Source organism: Leopardus geoffroyi, chromosome C3, assembly GCF_018350155.1.
Source record: "Leopardus geoffroyi isolate Oge1 chromosome C3, O.geoffroyi_Oge1_pat1.0, whole genome shotgun sequence".
NCBI classification, from domain to species: domain Eukaryota; kingdom Metazoa; phylum Chordata; class Mammalia; order Carnivora; family Felidae; genus Leopardus; species Leopardus geoffroyi.
This window is the reverse complement of record NC_059338.1, coordinates 108,003,932-108,025,382: the sequence shown is the minus strand read 5'-3', so window position 1 is coordinate 108,025,382 and position 21,451 is coordinate 108,003,932. Positions and strand designations below refer to the sequence as shown.

Sequence of the window (21,451 nt, the reverse complement as noted above, 5' to 3'; positions counted from 1 at the left end):
AGACACGATTGTATTAATATAACTTAATCTTATCTACAAATACTAAACTAGATATTAAATTGAAAATACCGTATGTTAGTCCTGGCCCCCAGCTTTCTTGGCTAGCAAGAAGAAATTCTCTGAGGTTGGCTTGCCCCAGCTCTTTCAAAATTAGGCTGGGAAAAGAGCTTTGGTATGAATCCAGGGACTGTACTCAGCAAGTGAATTCGCTTCCTACAAGCCCCATCTCCTCTTCCCCCTCCTCCCCTCAGTCCTGCCGTGCACCTTTGATGTGTTATTAATGTGATTTCCCCAAACGCTACTGGACAATTCACTTTGGCATTTCAGGCAAATACTATGGGAAGAGCTCACCTTGGTGAACAGGGTAAATGGCATTTGGGGAATTCTTCAATGCATCATCAACCCCTTTTAATCAGTGTAAACTGAGGGCTACATTTGGCAAATACCTGATTTCTTTGATTAATTTGATCAGTCCATGTAATTTAAACCTCCGAGAGGATTTTTTTGTCCTGTTTTGATACGAAATATTGTTTGGTAGTCTGTGATGTAGACTGGAAGAGTTTTGTGTCTCCGCTGTAGAGGACAGCCTATGCCCACACAGCACTTTTTCTAATGCCGATTAACACCGCTTTGCTCTTGGTGTGCAAAGTGGAGGTCATGTCCATATGATGATGTGACAACTGACAGCAAGCATTATGAGCCTACCTACCTTTCGAATATAAAAAGGGCAAGTACCCATGTCCTCTAGCAGTCTTTGTAAAAGCATATCAGCTCCTCTTATGCCAAAATTTACCAAGCACTTCTGAAGAAGAAGGCCCTGCATGTGTAGAGTTTAAGGCACATCTGCACAAAGGAGAGCAGAGCAGGAGGAAGAGGTTAGCACACGGTTGGCCAGAATTCTAAGTGGTAGAAGTTATGGTTTTCCTCTTTTAAATAATTTTTTACGTCTTTGAATATTTCATGATAATTATGTGATACTATTGTCGAGAAAAAGTCGGTAAGGCTGTAATTAGTATAAGACCGTTACTAGATGAGAGGATGGCCTCCTTTCTCTGGAAAACACTTATTCTGATTGATAAAAGAGATGGTGTTGTGCAGTTGTGAATATTACAAATCTAAATAAACATGTACCACGAGAGGAAGCATTCATTTTTTTCTAAACCGCTTCTGTCATTTGATTTGATTTCATTCCAGGGCAGTAGCACTGACATATCAAGAACACTTTGGAGTGACTTATTTAACCCTCTCAGAAGACCCTAGTCCTCGGATAATTTTCCACAACAGATGTCCAGTAACAATCCTTATAAAGGAAAATATTAAAGGTATATTTTATCGCATTGAATCTAAATAATATAAAACCTATAATCTTCCTGGAGGTTTTTAATTCAGTAGATACCTGTGATCCTGTGAAGAACACTGAAATAAAAGTATCATTCATCTCTCTTCGAGAAGTTTCTCCTGCCACATTATGTTTAATATCCCTTCGTCTTTGTCAAGGCCTGAGTCTGCATATGCCTTTTTTTTTTTTTTTTTTTTTAGATATTCCAAAGTTTGAGGTTTATTGCAGAAGAATTCCTTCTGAGTGCTCAATTCATCATGAACTGTATCATCAGATTTCCAATTATCCAGACTGCAAGACCAAAGACTTACTTCCTAGCCTCTTTTTGAGAGTAGAATGTCTGGGGGACACAACAACTGAGTGGAGCGATGCCATCGACATCAACAGTCAGGGAACACAGGTCAGTGAGCCACACGTGTTCCCGTCAAGGCCCCAAGACACATTCTTTTGTCTAAGGTTTCCATGCTTGTCTGCTTCTAAACAGCATTTTCTCAGTGCTGAACTTCTTATCTCCAGATGAGGATGCAATGTATCCATTTCTACGTCCTCGTTAGGTTATACATTCTCACATACAATATGTACCTCCACAATGTCCTATACAACTGTTTACCAGAGAGAAGCACTCGGTAAAGGCAAGCACATTGGGTCTGATCCAAAGTCGAAAATGAAATAAAATTGTTAGACCCCTCTATATAGAAGGTGGTCCTACTATCCAGATTTTAGACTTTTTCAACATTTTTTTTATTTACTATTGAGAGACAGAGCATGAGCATGAGAGGGGCAGAGAGAGGAGAAGACACAGAATCCAAAGCAGGCTTCAGGCTCTGAGCTGTCAACACAGAGCCCGACAGGGGCTCAAACTCACAAAGTGCGAGATCATGACCTGAGTCGAAGTCAGATACCTAACCGACTGAGCCACCCAGGAGCCCCCTACGGTCCAGATTTTAGGACAATCGTTATGCCAACCCTAGATTCATCCCCTCTTTAGAATTTAATATAAAAATACACACATTCTTCCTAGAAGTACATAACACTCTACAAATACAAGTATAGTTTAAAAACCCTGAACAGATAAAATGTCCCGATTTGTCTCTGTCTTAATCTCAGTGCTAGTGGTGTTTATTTTTGTTAAAAATGGCATGTGAACCTAACATTTCATTTCTGCTGTACTTAAAAATTTCCCATTTTATGTGTATAATTCACGGGCATTAAAAAACATTCACAATGTTGTACAACCGTCACCACTCTCTGTTCCATCATCCCAGACAGAAACTCTGTACACGGTAGGCAATCCCTCTCCATTCTCCCTCCACTCAACCCCTGGTAGCCCCTGTTGTACCATGTGTCTCTGAACTTGCCAGGTCCCAGGTGCCTTGTGTAACTGGAATCATACAGTATTTGTCTTGCTGTGCCCGGATAATTCACTTTGCGTAGTATTTTCAAGGTTCATTCATCCATGTTGCAGCGTGTGTCAGAACTTCATTCCATTTTGTAGCCAAGTGATATTGTGCTATCCTTTGTCACAGTTCTTTTGTATGTATTAATTCATTTGACCTTCACAACAAGCTTGTGAAGTAGGTCTCTTTGTCATGGTTACAGGACACATATCAAAGTCATAAATATATTTACTATAATAATGACTCTCACTTCATAATCGCTTACTGCATACCAGGCATCATGCTGAGCACTTTACATTCATTCCTGTCTAACCTTTCCAGCAGCCGTACAAGATGGGACTATCATCCCCATGTTACAGAAGTGAGAACTGAGGCCTCCAGAAGTAACACGGCTTAGTTCCCATGTGTTACAAGAGAAGGGACTGGGATTTTATCCCGACCTGCCAGACCCCAAAGCACTGCTCCAAGCTACCATGCTGTAAATGCTGCTTCCCTACCTGGGATTCCTGAATGCCCCCCTTCCCCAGCTGGCACATTCTTTCTCATCTCCCAAGAGATTCTCTGTCTTCACTCCTGTGAAATCTCCTCCCCACCACCAGCCCCTCTCCATGTTCACTTATCATTTGTAACATTAAGTTGCATTTATTTCTTTAAAAGCTCTCCTACCAATTTAGTATTCCTGGCAGTCAGATACCTGCCTTATTCATCCTCAGGCTACAACAGAGTGCCTGTCAACACAGGAAGATCTCAGTAAACATCACATCAGCAAATGAGTGACTGTGTGAATGAGAAGATGAGGTCAAGCGAGAGAGGTCCTGTGAAGGAGGAGAAGAGAGCCCCCAGCCCTAACCTCAGGAAACGCCGGCATGTCAGTGCAGAGCAGCAAAAGAGACTGAGAGGGAACAGGCAGGGGAGAAACAGAACGCCCCTGATGGACAAAGCTTACAGGCTGTAAAATGGTGGAGAGAAGCAAGGTAGCAATTGGAAATGACAGGTTCAGAGGCAGTGGGAGGGAGGGCGTGGAGGAACATGAGAATTGTGTTTTCCAGGAGTGAGGCCATGAAGCAAAGGAGGTCAGAGAGGAGGAAGCTCTTTTCTGTACTGCAGGGATGGAGTCAGTCAAGAAGTGGAAGAGACAGTGAGGAGCTGCCCAGAGAGACGAGTCCCAGGCACAGGGAGTGTAGTTCTCCTTGGACAGAAGGACCATGTCCTCTTCCCTGGCTGTAGAAAAGAGGTGGGACTGGGTACAGGGAGGGAGAGCTCTTTGGAGGGAGGGGCCAGGAAATTGAATTGATGCACGGTGGCCTTAAGTTTATTGTGAAGTTTGGAATAAATCGTCGGCCAAGAGAGAGAGGGAAAGGGCTGGGGGTCTGGGGAGAGAATTAGCCACAGAAACAGGTGGAGGACGTGGCCAGGGACAGGGACAGGTGCAAGAATGGATGAGCAGCCTGGGGGCCGCCCTCACCTTGGAGACCCGCGTATGTACTGGCTCCACATTACACGGGGGTGTGGTTTCTTCTGTCCGCAGCACTCATGAGATGAACGCTGAAAATCTGTTAGATCCGTGCAGACTCGGGAGACATTCCTGGTCTCATTAATGTACAAAATAAATATTGCAAGCTTCTCAAGGGTTCCTGAACTCCTCTGCATCGGTTTGAAGATTTTCAAAACTTTGCTTACTTCTCTATGTCTGGGGGATTCTTTACAATAGGCATTCTGCCTGCCAAACCTTATTTCAGGGATTCCCATTCACTCTAAATTTCCTCAAACCTTTGTAGTCACAGATACTTCAAAGCTAGGAAGAGGTACTCTTTCCAACACCCTTATCATCCCTGGTCTGAGGACCCAGCAAAGGCTCATGTTCCCATTAATCTTTGAGGAGCTGTGTGCCATATGTCCTGCAGACCATGGTTCACTTCCTCCTCTGCAGGAAGATTTGTTTCAGACCCTCACCGACATCTCCTCAGTAATACACCAGGGCATATAAATCACTGGGGAGCGAAGGGAGCTGTGTCCTCTGATGAAAGGAAGCAGCCCTTCTGTAGGAGTGAGATCGTCTTCCAGGAGCCTTTCCTCAGCCCTTGGTCTGAGGCACATGATGCCAATTTCCAAGCTGACCTTAAAAAGCAGGATTAAAACACTGTAAAATCCCTAATATTGCCTCCAGGAAGAGAACTCCTTTAGCTTTTGCCAGAGATAGGCCCCTCGCCCCAGTTTTGGAAATAGAACAGTGCCGTGTTGCATAATTTTGAAATGGACTATGAGAGGGAACATGCAGAAAATGAGTTTATAATCACGCAAAGAAGTGTTCTTCGGATCAGGAGTCACTGGGAAGACCCGATAGATAGCATGTAGGCCACAAAATCCGGACTGTATTTGGCATGGGGTTTCCAGGGTTGTGTTACCAGCTCACACCTGGCTAGGAGACATCTCATGGTGGTTCAGACTGAGCCCCTGATGCAGCAGCTGGTGCTCTTGTCCATAACTTGACAGGGAGTGGTAGCCTGACTGACTCGAGAGGAAAACATCTTTAGATTCCAAATAAATAAGCAAAGACGTAAAAAATGAGCTCACATTGACCATTTTAAGCCACAGTTTTGATCCTATCTGGAAAACAGGTTAGAACCCTGCGTAGTTCATGGGATTTCAGTTCCTGTTAATCAGAAGCCTTATTTTTGTCAGCGTTAGCCAATATTTTTTTGAATAAAAAGGTACAAAGAAAACGTAGTTACCATTTAAGTAACATAAACACTAAGAGGCATGCTTCAGTCATCAGTCACCAAATACTTACTGAGTTTCTAATACGTGCCAGACATTGTAACTTAGTACTGGGACTACAGGAAGCAGAGTGAACTAAAGGGAACAACACCCTCGCCTCCCAGGAGATGCCAGGTGGAGGAGAGGATAAGCAAGTGATCGCCTAGGTGGCTGTATTGTGAAGTCCAGTAGGAACCATGAAGGGAAGGTACAGTTGTCTTGTTAGGGTATACAGCAGACTAGTTTGAGAGGCCAAGGAATATCTCTCTGGTAAGAGACCTGGCATCTCTGCCTTCAAGCTGAGCAGGCATTAAGTAGACAAAAAAGTGGGAAACTTTTCTTGGCGGAAAGAGCAACATGTTTGAAGCTTCGGTGCTCAGAGAGGGAGCGTGGTCCTTCCGGGAATCTAAATGCCAGTGTGGTCATAGTGCCAGCTGAAGAAAAGGGGGGTGGGAGAAGGGTTTAGTGAGACAATTCAAGGCCAAATCCAGCAAGATTCTGTGTCTGCACCTAAGGACTTGGGTTTTTATCTTAAGAGCCTTGGGAAGTCTTTGAATTGGTTATGAAACGCAGTTTCTGAGCCATTGAAACAGCAAAGAAGAATGAGCGATGTGATTCCCCAGAAAGTTTGCAGGTGAATTTTCTTCTAAAAAGATTCAGTGAATTCTCATGATCTTTGACTCTGAGCAGAAGTCTTTAGTGGAGTCAGTGTCACCAGTGTTTTCTTCTCAGTGTATGAAAGATGGGGAATGACAATCCTTCATGGTTATAGAGCTCTATACCATTTACAAAGTGCTCTCACATCCACAGTCTCAATTCTGCCATTCATTTATTCAGCAAACTTTTATTGAGGAACTATCAAGAGCCAAACCCTTTGCCCTAAATAAGGCATTACTCCTGCTTCAGGAACCTGAGTGTAAGTAAATAAATGTAGTCAAGTGGAGTAAGTCCTAAGACAGAGCCTTTGATCATGGCAAAAATTCTGGGATCGTTAGGGCAATAATTTTATGTTTATTTTCCTGATGAGAGGATTGAGGCTTAAAGAGTAATCAGCTAGGTGGTTTATAAGTAAGCAGGATCAGGCTGGAACCTGGATCTGCCCACATGTGGCCCAGTCCTGTTTTTCCTGCACCAAACTGAACTCACTGTCTATCCTTTGGAGTCCAGCCCTGGCTACCAATATCACTACCTGAAGGTTCATGAAAGCACAGGTTAGAAGAGGTTTTCTAATCTCCACTTTACCTAGGGCAGGAGTCCCTTCCGTGACATCTCCCCTCAGTGTCCTGGCTGTGGCTTATTCCTGCAGTGACTACAGGAAAGTTTCTGCTTGTATCAGGCTGAAATCTGTCTCTCTGTGGCACCCCCTCATTCATCCTTGTTTTACCCTGTGGGGCATCACAGATTGTTTACTTCCCCCTCTAATATAGCAACACTACAATTATTTGAAGGCAGCTTCAACATCTTCTCTAAGTGTTCCCTTATCCAGGCCAAACATTTCTGGTTCCTTGAATCATTCCTTCAGTAAATGTGATTTCCAGACCCATCACCACAGTTACCCTTGTCTGAATACACTAGTGTGTTATGTTCCCTTTTAAAAATCTGGCAGCCAGAATTATACATAGTATTCCAAATGTGGTCTAACCAGCTATTACCTCCCTGTGCTTCCATTAATAAAGTAGAAGATTGAGTTAGCTTTTTATTAACAAGTTCAGACTGTTTGTTATTATTGAACTTGTGGTCAACCACATCCCCCAGGTCTTTATCATATGACTTGCTGTACAGTTGACTTTTCGAACCCAGTGACAGGACTTTACATTTATCCCCAATAAATTAAATCTTGTTGCTATTGGCCTAGTCCGGCCTGTTGAAATCACTTAAAAAAAAAATTGTGATGCTGTCATCCAACATATTAAGTATCCTTGGTAGCTCTATGTCATCTATAGATGTGGCAAGCATGCATTCTACATCTTCATCCAAGTCATTAATAAATATGTTGAACAGGACACGTCCAAGGTCTACTTGAAATGGTGAATCACCAGCTACTTCCCTAATGCATGGGTTCGGTCAGCCACTAACACACCAAACTGTACTGTCATCTAGCCCACATGTCTTACATAAGAAAATGCATCTAAAAGCACTTTTTAAGCCATACTGTATAAGATATTTCTTATCTTGCTTACAAGGTTACCGTGAGACACTTTGGTAAGTGCCTTGATGAACCAGGACTCGTGCACAACAGACAGAGGTAACCCTGAGCGCTAATGCTTAAAGAGCTTGTAGTGTAGTCATTTTCTGAGACCTCTTTAGCCTCCATCCAGGAATTTTCATGCAGAAAAAAGCCACCAAATCCAAGTGAGTATCTGACTTATCAAATGCACAGTACGGATATTTTGGCTTCTTGCTTACTTCACTTGCCTTCCCATATATCCCGTATCAGGGCCAGAAGGGGTATCAGCAGGTTGGTACCCACTTCTGAACAACTGCCAAGTGCCTTCCCTGGTCTAGAGTCTTCTGTGTGTTTACAATTTGTTCAGCTGAGTCACAATGCGTTTAAAGATGCTTGAGAGTAAGGATTTCCCTAAGTATTTTTCAGTAATTACACAGAGGGAAGAATTCTACCCAGAATACCCAGAATAACGCTATTTTGTTTTCATGCTTATCCACCTTTTTCCCACTTTAGAAATTGATCATTTTAGAAATTCGTTTCCCTTCTTTTCCTCTCTGAGAGATCTCGTCTCATTGCTTTAGCTACCAACTATCATCCAGTCACTCTCAGATCTCTCTCTGGCCTCTGCATCCCTCCTAAGCTCCAAGTCTGTGTTCTTACCACCCACCAGATATCTCCACCTAAAATTCACAAGCACCTCAAACCCAACATCTCTGAAAGCAAAGTGATCATTTTCCATTCCCCAAGCCAACTTCTCTTAGAGTTGTCACTTCAGTGATTGTTATCGCCATTTTCCCAGTATAAAAACCTTCAATAATATTTATGCAAACTTGTTTTGAATTCCTGCTTTATGTCAAGCACTCTACAAATATCATTAGTCCCTGCCACATCCCTTAAAGGTAGATGCTACCTGAAGCTCAGAGAAGTCAACTTGCACAGAGCAAGTGGACCTGGGATCCAAACCCAGACTGTCAGGCTTCCTATACTTTTCCTACTGCAACCCAGTGCCTTCCTTTCCCTCTCTTCCCCCTACACATCCAGGAAGTCATCAGGTGCTGGCAGAAATCCTCAGAAATGTCCCTGGTTCTGCCCCTTCTCTCTGTGACCATGGTCTACTCCAGGCCTTTTATCCATCATTCCTCTCCCAGATTTTAGCAATAGCATTTAAGGCCCTTTAAGGGTCTCTCTGTTGTCAACCTCTTCACCTTCAAGTCTGTCTCCACAAGTACCACAAAAGTGATTACTAACACGCAAGAGTCCAGCCCAGAGAAGGCTCTCTAGGCCTGAAACTCCGGGCCTTAAACTGCTTAAAACAGACGACTGACTACCTGAGACCAAGCAGGCTACATTCAACTCCCTTATTCCCTCTACACGTTAGGGATCAGTCCTGTAGCACATAGTCCCATAGTACACATGCAAATCTCTTCTTCCCTTCAAAGCCTAAGCCTTGGCTTCTTCCATATTATGGTTTTCTTTCTTAACATATTTCTTACAAGCCACTTCATCTAGAGAAATAAGTAGTAACTTTTCCATTTATTCCTTCCCAAAATAGGGAGTAAAATTTTTATGAAAGATGAGTTTTAGCCAAAGTTCAGAACAAATAACATGGCTGATTGATTTATCTGCAGTTCTACCCCTGGAGGCTAAGTATCTGCCTTCTGCAAGCTAGAGACCCAGGGAAACCATAGCATAATTCAGTCTGGGTCCAAAGGCTTGAGAACCAAGGGATTTGATGGCATAAAGTCATCAGGAGAAGATGAAATGAGATGTTCTAGCTCAACAGTGTGGCAGGAGAAAAGGGGGTAGCCCCTCGACAGGCTGGATGATGTCCCCCACACTGGAGAAGGCAGTCTGCTGAGTCCACTGATTCAAATGCTAATCCCATCCAGAAACAGCCTCACAGACACATCCAGCAATAATGCTTAACCTGGGCACCCTGTGGCCAGTCAGGCTGACACAAAATCACTCATCACAGAAAAGAAGTGAAAATCTGAGGTGGGGGCAACGTGACTTAGGTAGAAGAAAGAGAATTAGAAAGGGAGGAAGCCCAGTAAGATGTTTGCTATGGCTATTGGAACCCAGTTGAAGAGGAAATCGGTAAAATATTGAAGGAAGGGAGTATGGAAGGAATTTTAATAACAGTTCTACCTATTATGTAAGTCTACCTCAGCTGCAGTGCTGGGACACTTTATAACTCCCTCCCTCCAAGGATTATCCTTGGATTGTCGCATATGGCCTCTAGGGAAAAAGGGAGATAAGGGAACAGAGACTTTCAAGAATTCATTCTTTTATTTCTTGTGTCCCCTTGTAATTTATTAACTTAGTGTTGTTGTTGTTGTTGTTGTTGTTGTTGTTTAAGAGAAAGAGTACAATCTAGAGCAGTAGAGGGAGAAAGAGAGAATTTAAGCAGATGCCATGCCCAGCACTGGGGCCCGACATGGGGCTTGATCTCATGAACTGAGCCAAAACCAAGAGTTGGATGCTTAACCAACTGAGCCACCCAGGCGCCCCCCCCCCATAACTTATTAACTTAGTAAAATAAATTGGTATAATTTTTTTAAATATCGTTTGCTACATATAAATGTAATCAATCATTTTAATGCTCAGTTGGTTGAGCATTGGACTCTTGATTTAGGTTCAGGTCATGATCTCATAGTTCGTGAGATCAAGCCCTGTGTCAGGCTCTGTGCTGACAGCATGGAGCCTGCTTGGGATTCTGTCTCTCCTTCTCTCTCTACCCCTCCCCTGCTCGCTCGCTCTCTCAAAATAAATAAATAAATTTTTAAAAATATAACTGTAGAAAAGCACAAGTTATGTTGAAGTGTTTCTTATTTGTAATTGTAGTAAAAGACAATGTACTAAGTGGAGGGCAAGACATAGGTCCAGAGTGGTGTTCTTATTCCCATATGTGTGATCAAAGTGCTCCAACACAGATACAGAGAGTATCCTCCAAGTGTTTTGTGGTCAAAGCAGCAAATCTCCTGACTATATGTTGCCCAAGGCATCCCCCACACCACCAGTGTGAAGTGAAGGAAGAAAAAGCACCTAAATGATGGCACTGATCAGGACTGGCTAGCTTATTCTATAATAAACTCAGCAACAACAAGCAGAAATCCCCTTGGTCATTACTCATTTAATTTAGTGAATTAAATGAGTGTTTGTTTGTTTGCAACAAACACACTGCCTCCCCAGGGTTCCGATGAGTCACGACGTCCCACTGGAAATCCAGGACTTCTGAGTGATGCTCTCTTAGTCCGGACTTGACTCCTTTCACCTGGAGACCTGTGAGCTCATGCTGTTCTCCCCTCCCCCCATTTTACAAGACAGGATCATCGTTTTAACCCCTCCAAACTGGAAATGGGAAGGATGAGACATAGCAGCAGCCTCTCATCTATGACAAGTCCAAAAAGTTTCTGAGCACGTAACTGTGGGGTTTATACCTTGAAACAAGGACTGGTCTTTGAGCCCTGTCTCTGCTCTTGGAACTGCGCTCTCACCATTTTTCTTCCAGCCCCTGGACCTACTCTCAGAGATCTTCCTTGGTCACATCTGAAGCTCAAGTAACCTCAGTCTCTTGTAGTCCAGACTCATGAGTGTATTCATCAGTAGTCATTTCTCAAACACTGTTTGATTCCAGAGAATTTATGTACCGATAACCACATCTATGCTCCTTTTCAAGGCATATTCCTGTGCTATCTTGATTCCTTGCCTCTAACTTTAGAGCTTCTGTGGCAAAGTTATACTCTTAATCTAAGCTTTTTTCTGAGTCACTTTTATAATTAAGAGGTTCTAACAGTGAGTGTGATGCCTGTACATAGCCCTAAGGCTGAGTATTAATCTGCTCTCATATTCAAACACTAAACTTTGGTCTCTTGCTGTTTGAGGTCAAAAGCATTTCTAGCTTTGCAAGACCCTGAGTTTCTGGAATCTCTATTGTTTTTCATTTTTATTTGCAAACTGGCAAATTGTTTCCTGAGCTCATCTCTTCTTCAGAATGCATTTCCAGAGACAGCCAATAGTAGCCAACACATACTACTAATGTTTTTGTTTTCACACCTCATCTTCTGGATTAGGTTTATAATCTGCCTCCCAGGTAATCTTAGGCAACAGTTCTACTAAATGTCTTGCTACTTCATAACATGAATTGCCATTTTAATCCCTTTCAATGCCAGTTTCTACTGCCTGACCAGTAAGCCAAGGACTCATGCATTAGGATTCTGCTGGAACCCTACTTCTGTTACCAATATCTATGTTAGTTGGTAGAGGGTAGGTTATGCTGCCTATCAGAAGCCTAGAATTTGCTTCTTGCTCATGCTTTGTGCCCAGGGAGCTCTGTTCTCCATCGTCAGTCAAGGTTGCAGGTTGATGGAGTTTCCATCACTTTCTGTCTGCCCCATTGTAACAAACCACCCCAAAACCTAGAGGCTTGAAAACGCTTGACATCTCGTGAGTCTGAAGGTTTGGTAGCATGATTTTTCTGCAGGATGAGCCTGAGATCACTCATGCAGCCGCATTCAGCTGGAAGTTGGCTGAGGAATGAATTCAGCTGGAAAGTCTGGGCATCTCTCTCACCATGTGGTCTCTCTTTAGGGAGGCTAGGCCAGGCTTCCTCACGTGGTTGGCAGGAGGGCAAACCCCAGTAAGCAAGCTTTACCAAGCTTCTTGCCCCACGTTTGCTGAGATCCCATCAGCTGACGACAGCCACATAGCCAAGCTCTGTATCCGTAGGAGAGTGGACTAAGCAAGGGCATGGGTGCTGGGTGTGCGGCTGCTACAACCAGCTAGACTAGGAGTCAGCAAGGTTTTTCTTCAAAAAGTTTCTTCTTCACTAAGTATTTGAGGCTTTGAAGGCCAAACCTTCAGACCAAAACAAGGACTTATTTTGAAACCTCTGGGGAAACCTAGGTACAGGTGCCTAATTTCTCTGGTAGGTAGATACCTAACTCTCTAATCCCTAGAGCTGCCACTGTACAAAATGCTTGGCCTTGTGAGCAGTTTCTCTACGGGGGGAAAGAGACAGGGATAGGCTCCTGAGAATTAAAGTCCATGTTTCTTCCATTCTAGTGGTGAGTGAAAGGGATACCCAGCAAATTTTTCTGCAGAATCCAGGTTTTTGACCAGAAGAAGTACCTTTAAAGGTTGAGGTTCATTTGCCTGCTTCAAAGCCCCTTGGGCAGTTAACAGAAACCATCAGCTTACCTTATCTTCACTCTTAGAAGGTACTAGTGTCCTCATTTCCTAAGGCCCAAAGATGACTGTGAGAATGAGCAGAACAGTAAATATATCCCTTACTGATCCTCTCCCTCCCTCCTCTGAGGGGTGGTAGTTCTCTGCTAAAAACCCTGGGACATGCGCTGAAGTTACGCAGAGTCACTGAGAGAGGGAAATATAGATGTTTGTGCCAGATGAATAATCCCACATCTATAAGCCTAGTAAAAAAACAGTTGACTTCCTTTGCATATCATACAAAATAATAGATGTGAGTGTTTCTCAAATAATACCTGTTTTGCTTTAGATTCATGAGCTGAGCCATTTTTTAAGTTGGCTGCATTCCAGATTTTATCACAGTCAACTACAGTTTTTTATCTTAGAACAGATAAGGCAAATTCAAGATACAGGGTCTTTTGAAACAGATATTTCTGCAAAATAATCCATTTGGGAAACATGTCCGTAGAGAACAAATGGACTCTGCTCCTGCCCTCAAGAAGCTGACAATCTAGCAGTTGAGTCAGGTGTATAAACAGGCGACTGTACTACAAACAATACAGGCTTGTGATGAAATAGAAATATGGTTAAAATACCTCAGGAATGCTGGAGTTAGTATCAAGCTGAGGAAAGGAATAGGAAAATGAGAGAGTACCTTCAGGGGAAAAGGTATCCTTAAGGAGCATGTGCAAAGAGACACAGGATTTGGAAAGAACCTGTGCTGGAAGGCATCTTCTGGGCGCCGGGAGTGCTGAGTGGCAGACAAGGGCCTAAGCTAAAGCAGCAGCCATAGGATGAAAACGAAGGCCCTAGGGGAGGAGCCTGCAGAGCTAGGGCATCTGAGGACTGCTGTGCTCCAGGAGATGAGAGGGAGGAGGCAGAGGTGACGCCCAGGTGCCCTGGGTGCTGCACACGGTCAGGAGCCACTATGCAAGAAAGAAACCCAGTGACACTGAAGTCCCTTCCGGGTTTGAGTCTGTGACTGTCCCCTGTGGCTCTGTGCACACTCTTTCTGGTACCTCTTCATGTGGTCAGAATTCCAATACATTCATTACATGTCAGGCAGGCACCTAGCTTTGTTCCGTCATCCGGAAATTTGCAGTCGTCTTTTATTTGCTGCCCTAACAGTAATAAAGGGCCCAGACTTGGACTGAATTGATACTGCAGATTATCAGAATCAACATTCCCAAACATAAGGAGGTTCTTGCCCCTACTCTCAGGTAATGCTGGCTGTGAACATGATGTTCTTGGAGTTGTTTTTCAAATAGTTCTGTTCTGTTTTCAAATATTTATCCATTTAAGCAACCTCGGTATTTAATGCTGAAAGGACATCTGTTCTGCTGGCCTGGCACCTGGCTTCTGAGATCGAACTTTTTTTTAGGTCTTAGCCCACCTTCCCATAGAAGCAAAATTAATTTTGACTCCAAGCAAATGAAGTTATCTGACACTATTGTTACAAGTTACATGAGAGACTAAGAGACCTTGAGGGGATTATGACATGTCAACAGCTGTTGGTAGGTTTTCTGGTATGTTTCTGTGTCCCCAGGATATGAAGACATCCTCATGGTAGTAAGTCAACACTCAAGAGCCTGGAAGTTTTTTGCATGTTGCATTTCAAGTCCTGAGTTTCAGGGTTTGGTTTTTTTTTTTTTTTTTCCACAGAGGTTGATATGCACACGTAAAGCTGGCCCATGGCTGGGCTCCAGCCCATACAGAGCTATTTGCCAATTCCAAAGAAGCAGAGAAGGAAGACACACATGCCCCATCATCCATCATTGTTTTTTTCTACGAACCTTACAGCTGGATATTGAAAAATCTGGATTTGATCTTTCTTTTTTTTTTCTTCATTTCAAGTCAGCTGTATAGCCTGTACACATAGATATAAAGAAATATAACCAAGAAGTGTTTGTGGTATTGAATCAGGACTTAAGACATTTGAAAGTAACCATTTCAGTAGTGTTTCTTATTTCTTTTTAATCAGATTCTGAATATTCTTCTTGCAGGTTGTGTTCCTGACTGGCTTTGGCTACGTGTATGTGGACGTTGTCCTTCAGTGTGGCACAGTCTTCATCACTATGGCCCCAGAAGGAAAAATGGGACCTATTTTAACTGCTACCAACAGGTAGGATTAATTATTATCCCAGTCACAGCATGGTAAGCTTGCCCATTAAAAATTTGTAAACCTGGGTGCCTGGGTGGCTCAGTCAGTTAAGTGTCCAACTCTTGATTTCAGCTCAGGTCATGATCTATGTCATGGTCGTGAGCTCAAGCCCCACATGGGGCTCCGTGCTAAGCTTGGAGCCTGCTTAAGATTCTTTTTCTCCCTCTTTCTCTGCTCCTCCCATGCTCATATGTGTGCCCATTCTCCCTCCCTCCCTCCCTCTGTCTCTCTCTCTCTCTCTCTCAAAAAGAAAGGAAGGAATAAAGGGAGAGAAGAAAGCAAAGAGAGTATAACATTGAATATATAGCTATGATTAGTCATGTATCCTAGGTATGTATGTATGTGTGTATATAAAACACACACACATAAATACTTCTCTGTTCACACATTCTCACACACACGTTCCCAGAAAACATTCCTAGAACTAAGACTCAAAAGAAAGAATCAAGAGGCCCCTGCGTGGCTCAGTCAATTACGTGTCGGACTTCAGCTCAGGTCATGATCTCGCAGTTCATAAGTTCAAGCCCCGCATTGGGCTCTGGGCTGACAGCTCAGAGCCTGGAGCCTACTTTCAATTCTGTGTTTCCCTCTCTCTGTCTCTCCCCCACTCACACTTGGTCTCTCTGTCTCTCTCTCTCTCTCAAAAATAAATAAACATTAAAAAAAATTTTTTTAAAGAATCAAAATTGTTAGTAGATGTGGGAGTTATAAGTGATTAGCTAATAATTTTCTACATTTTAATTTTATAAATAAGAATGTATCTTATAATAAAGTTTATTATTTAAAAAATGTATTTAAAATATAAAATAACAGTACTAACTTCCATATGTTTGTTTAAGCCTTTTAAAAAAAAAGTTCCTTGTTTTTCATATATGGTTAAGAACTTATTAATTTGGACCTGCCAAATCATTATTAATTTGAATTTACAATATTTCAAACAAGGTTGGGTAGAATGTTTTCTTTGCCCAGAACTTTGTAAAAAATGAATAGCCTAACAATTGGAGACTAAATATAAAATTACATAACACAAAATTTCAAGCCTGCACAACAGTTTCAGAAACATTTGTCTATGGCATTAATAGGGCATTAATCATACTAGCAACAAATTATACATTGAGTGATAGAAATAGGAAAGGCACAAGTATTTGCTACTGTCTGTTGAATCAATGAATAAAGGAACTATTACACCCCTTGCTTTGAAGTGCTTACTGGATGCCAGGTGTTACTCTAAGGATGGGGATACAACAGTGACTAAGAAGACCAGAATCTCTGCTCTCAAAAAGATGATCACATTTTCCTAGGTGTAGAATGGAAGACAGAGAATAAACATAATAAAAAAAGACTTTATGGGACAGTAGAAGGTTGGCTTTCTGCAGGGGTAAAAACAGCCGGGTAAGAAAGACCAGGAGTGCCAAGGCATAAGGACAGAGAGGACACAATTTTAGAAAACCAGTGTAGGTAAGCCTTCCCACGAAGTTGACATTTGAGCAAAGACTCAAAAGCTGCAAGGGGGTTAGTAATGTGGGTATCTGGTGGAGAGCTTTCCAGACAGAAGGCACATCTGGTTCAAAGGTCTGAAACAGTGGGTCTGACATATTGGAGGCTCAGGGAAGAGGCCAGTGTGGGCCAAACAGAGTGGATGGAAGTAGAAAGAGTATCTGAGGCCAGAGCGGTAAGGGCTGGGAGAGGGGGACATGGTGTAGGACTTAGCTTTATTTCTAAATGAAATGGAGAAATCATCGGAGCATTTTGAGTGGAGAAGTGACATAAACTGACCTAAATTTTTAGAAACTTATTTATCATTTATTTGTTTGTTTGTGCGGTAGACCATATAGAAGTGAGGGTGGAAGCAGTGAAATTAGTTAGGACACTGTCACCGTTACTCACACTAGAGATGCTGATGGCTTAGACTGCAGTGGGATCAGTGGATGTGGGAAGGAAAGGTCAGAATCTGGATGTACCTTCTAAGAAGAAACCACTGGGTTTTCCCTGATGCACTGGATAGGGGTTAAAAATGGAGACATCAAGGAGGACTCCTAAACTCGGGCTGTAAGCAAGTGATAGGATGTGGTTGCCATTAACTGAGATGGGAAAGACCATATGCAGGTTGAGGTGGGGTGTATGATCTAGAGTTTGATTATAGACGTGACAGGTTGAGATGTTTTTTAACATAGAAGTGACCAAGTAGAGAGGCAGTTAGATGTACGAGACTGTCACTTGGGTGGTCCTGGGCTGACTATGTGACTTTGGGACCCATGAGCACCCAGACAGCATATCGGGGATCGGGGCCGTGGGAATGGGTGAGATCTCCCAGTGGGCGGGGGGGGGGGGGGGGGGGCCGGACACAGGAACAGAAGATGGCAAGGGCTGAGCCTTGGGCACCTTAATTTTCAGTGATCAGGGAGAAGAGGAAGGGGTCGCACAGTGACTAAGTAGAAGAGAAGACCTATAAAGGAAGTGTTCCCAGAGGAAAGGAGTTATCGACAAGATGAAATGCCGCTGTAGGTCAAGTGAGCCACAGACTGAAAAGCCATCATTCAGTTTAGCCACACAGAAGTCACTTGGTGAGCGTTGCTTTGGCAGACTGTGGGGGCAGAAGCCTGCTTGGACCAAGGTGAAGAGAGAATGGAAGGCAGCCAGCAAACAATGTGTGTAGAAGTTTTTATGTAAGAGAGGGCAGAAAACTGAGTAGTAGCTAGAGAAGGGAGTGGAGTTACAAGAGGGATTTTGAAGACCGGAGAAATAGCATCATGTTTATAAGCTGCCGATAATGAAGAAAAAAATGAGGGTAGAGGAGACGGGTGGGTGGCTAAAGTGATGTCCCTGAGGAGGTGAGAGCAGAAGGATTTTGTGCACCGTGACAGGTTGGCCTGAGGCAGGAGCACCGCAGTCCAGATCTGGAAATGGTAGGGAGAGCTGAGCACATGGCCCAGATGCCACTAGAGGGGCCAGGATGCAGGGGGCTCAGGGTGAGTTTTCTTCTCTTTGCTTTACTTCAAGGTGAGGAGTCTTGGTGGTTTGATTTTACCTTTCTGTCTTGAGATGATCATGATAGAGAATTAGTGCGCAAACGCTAGAAGAATTTTGGAGTACAAATCTGGTGTTGACAAGGGAAGCATGTACAGAACATGACAAGAGCTTGTACTAGTCCCTTGGGGGACATTCCCCAGTACTGTCGGGAACGTGGCAGGTTCTGTCCAGACACCACAATCTGAAAGTTGAATTCTTAGTGTTTCTTGCGAGAACCTGGTGGAATATCAGGAGGGGTGTAATAAGGCCCTGTTGAAAGGAAGGGAGGGTGGGAGGGAAGGGAGGAGAGAAGAAGAAAAAGGGAGGGAGGGAAGGAAGGAAGGAAGAGAAAGAAAGGAAAAAGAAAAGAGGGAGACTTATGTTGTTTTCCCTTTCTCTAGAACTCTGGAGAAGATTGTGACATTTAAAATGTTCATCACTCAGTTGAGCTTGGTGGTGTTTGATGACCTCACCCACCACAGAGTATCATCTGAACTTCTGAGACTCACACTGGACAGTGTTTTCCTCCAAATGGCCCCCATGACTGGCCACCTCCGCGGGGAGGAGGCCACTGCAGCCCCCCTTCGGCCTCACTGTGTGGAAGTCTACTGTGGGGACCTGCAGTTAGACAACCAGCTGTATAACAAGTCCAGTTTCCACTTCGCGGTCTTAGTCTGCCAGGGGGAAAAACCAGAACCCATGCAGTGTCCCAAAATGCAAAGCCTCCTCGTATCCAGCAGAGAGCTGGAAGAATACAAGAAAAATTGTTTTATCAAACTTTGCCTCACCTTAACCGAGGGCAAGAACTTCTTATTCGATGATATTAACGAGTTCAGTTTTGAATTGAAACCTGCCCGGTTATATGTGGAAGATACATTTGTGTACTACATCAGAACTTTGTTCCGGACCTACCTTCCTGACGGCAACCTGGCCAGTCACCCTGAGGTACTCGCAGGTGGCAAACAGGTGTTGCCCGCGCAGGTCAGACAGCACGCCAGGGCCTTGGTGAATCCTGTGAAGTTACGGAAACTGGTGATACAGCCGGTGAATCTCCTCGTCAGCATCCACGCTTCCCTCAAGCTGTACATAGCCTCTGACCATACGCCACTCTCCTTCTCAGTGTTTGAAAGAGGCCCCGTCTTCACCACGGCCAGGCAGCTCGTCCACGCCCTGGCGATGCACTATGCCGCGGGGGCTCTTTTCAGAGCAGGTGAGGTCACACGCTGGGGGTCCTTGATGAACTAGAGCCTGGGCCAAAAGGGATTGCTCCTGGGAGTGCCTTATCAACTTCAAGAACTAGGGAGGCACTACTGTGAGAGGGGAAGAGTGTGGGCTTTGCAGTTAGGCCTGGATTTTTTTTTTTTTTTTTAAGTGGGCTCCACACTCCAACTTAACTGAAAGTGGAGGGCTTGAACTCACAACCCTGAGATCAACACCTGAGATCAAGAGTCGGAAGCTTAACCGACTGAGCCACCCAGGCACCCAAGTCAGACCTGGATTTAAATCCACACTCCACCACTGCCTAAGGCCTTGGGCAAGTTATTGAACCTCCCCAAGTCTCAGTTTCCTCATCTCTAAAATGGGTTTTAAGATTTCTGAGAGGATAAAATAAAAGCACTTGGCACTTAATAAACACTCAACCAATAGTAGCTTTTATATTTGCTATGATGCAACTTAGACTGTTAATTCCATTGAGCATACACTTTTTAGATCCCTGCAGGTCCAAGGCTCTGTATGGGCACATCAGTGCAGTCTGGAAAACCAGCCCTGGGCTTAAAAGAAATCCAGTTGTAGCTTGTTGGCTTCCTTCATTAAGGTCCATGAATAGCTGTAGGTGAGAAATTCAGAGGATTTGTGTGCTCATAAGATGCGTAAAGAGCCCTCTACCTACCCAGTGTGGCCCTGCCAGTCTAGACAGATCGCAAAAAGAAAGTGGTTAGTGTCTCGGCTTGTCCACAGACGTGAGATGGAAGTTTGTGGGGGGGGGGGGGTTGTTTGAATATGAATATGAATATTGTATGGTGAGTACTGTGTGCTGAAAGAGTGGTCTCAGAATATTCTATGGTAATTGGCAACAAAACACATGTTCCTGACCTAAATTCACTCCAACATGGTTTCAGTTTGATTACTCAGCTCCTTTATGTTCCCATGAATTCAGGCAACAAACACCAACCAGTGTTGGGTCTTGTAGGTCTTTTCTAGCAAAAAACATGGCAGCCTTCCTTTCTGAGAGTAACAAAGAAGAGAATGTTTGTAACATTGTACTTAGTGAAAGCATTCCCATATAAGCTTAACAGTGTAACAGTAAATGACCCATGTTGTTGCCCCACTGTTGAGATTACATTTTCTCCATAATGACATTCATAGAGTCAATAAGGTTACCTAGCAGTCTTAACTGAAAATGACAAGATCAGGGGAGGGCCCTGCCTGCACTATTGTTTTGATAGCTTGCACAACAATGAAGAAAATATTTCTCTCTTGCTAAGAAATGACTTAAAAATAAGCAGTTAACATTTCAAATTTAATAGATGGGTATATTTATAAACAATTCCAGAAACTTAACCTTTCAGGCAGTGTTTGCTTTTAACATGAGAAGTGGGCACATAAGTTACTGAGCTCTGATGTGGGGCCTGGGAAGAACTAAGCCTCCCACCAGGCCACCACATAATGCTGAGGTGTGGGGGGACAACCATGCAGGTAATGAGCTGGCAGAGAAACTCCCAACTGTGGCACCAAGGAGCCATGCCCCTGCAGCCTGTGTGCTAAAAATGCTCTGTTTTTGTTTTTTGTTTTTAATGAGCTTTCACAAGAACATTCTGTTTGGATTTTTTGTAATCTACCTAAAAATCCTCTAAGCTGTTGTCCCAACCTCATTATACTCTGGGACAAGAAATTCTAATCTAGAGGGCCAAGTTTTTAGAGCCTGTTGAGAATTCTGTTACTAAAAACCTACAGACAAAAGGAGGAGATGGTAGCAGGTTACCAGCACCCAGGTAGAAGAGGCTTCGAGAGAATGGACCAGCATCCTCTTAGAGGAAGGGGGAGGGCTGGCCTGGGAGTGAACAAGTTGCACCTGTATCTCACGTGGGTCAGGATTCACCCACTGAACTTGACTAGAAGGTTCTTAACTGGGATGGTCGAAATACCCTGACCTCATTTCTAGGGAAGTTCGTGGATTCACCTTGAGGAGGTTTTAAAAGTAAACAGTCAAGTAATTAGAAATGAATAGCCTATTTGAAGGAAAGGACGTGGGCTTTCTAATTTCCTGGGGTCCCTCTACACCCAAGTCTCAATTTGATAGGAAGTCAGACCGACACTCTTTTCCAACAAAATCTCCAAACATACAGGCAAAGGATACTTGCTTCTGGACAATAAAGAAGGAGTGTCCTCAGATACTTCCTGCCCGTTTCTGGCTA

At 43.6% G+C, this 21,451-nt stretch overlaps 1 protein-coding gene across 10 annotated transcripts in view; it reads left to right on the top strand.

The window, feature by feature from the left end:
* VPS13B (vacuolar protein sorting 13 homolog B) overlaps nt 1-21,451 on the top strand; it is an 811,203-nt gene that overhangs the window by 770,329 nt on the left and 19,423 nt on the right. For all 10 annotated transcript variants that reach the window (XM_045454090.1, XM_045454093.1, XM_045454091.1 and 7 more), the window contains 4 exons: nt 1,195-1,322; nt 1,540-1,739; nt 14,869-14,987; nt 18,437-19,245. In XM_045454090.1, coding sequence (XP_045310046.1) covers nt 1,195-1,322; nt 1,540-1,739; nt 14,869-14,987; nt 18,437-19,245 — 1,256 coding nt within the window. The remainder of the gene's footprint in view (nt 1-1,194; nt 1,323-1,539; nt 1,740-14,868; nt 14,988-18,436; nt 19,246-21,451) is intronic.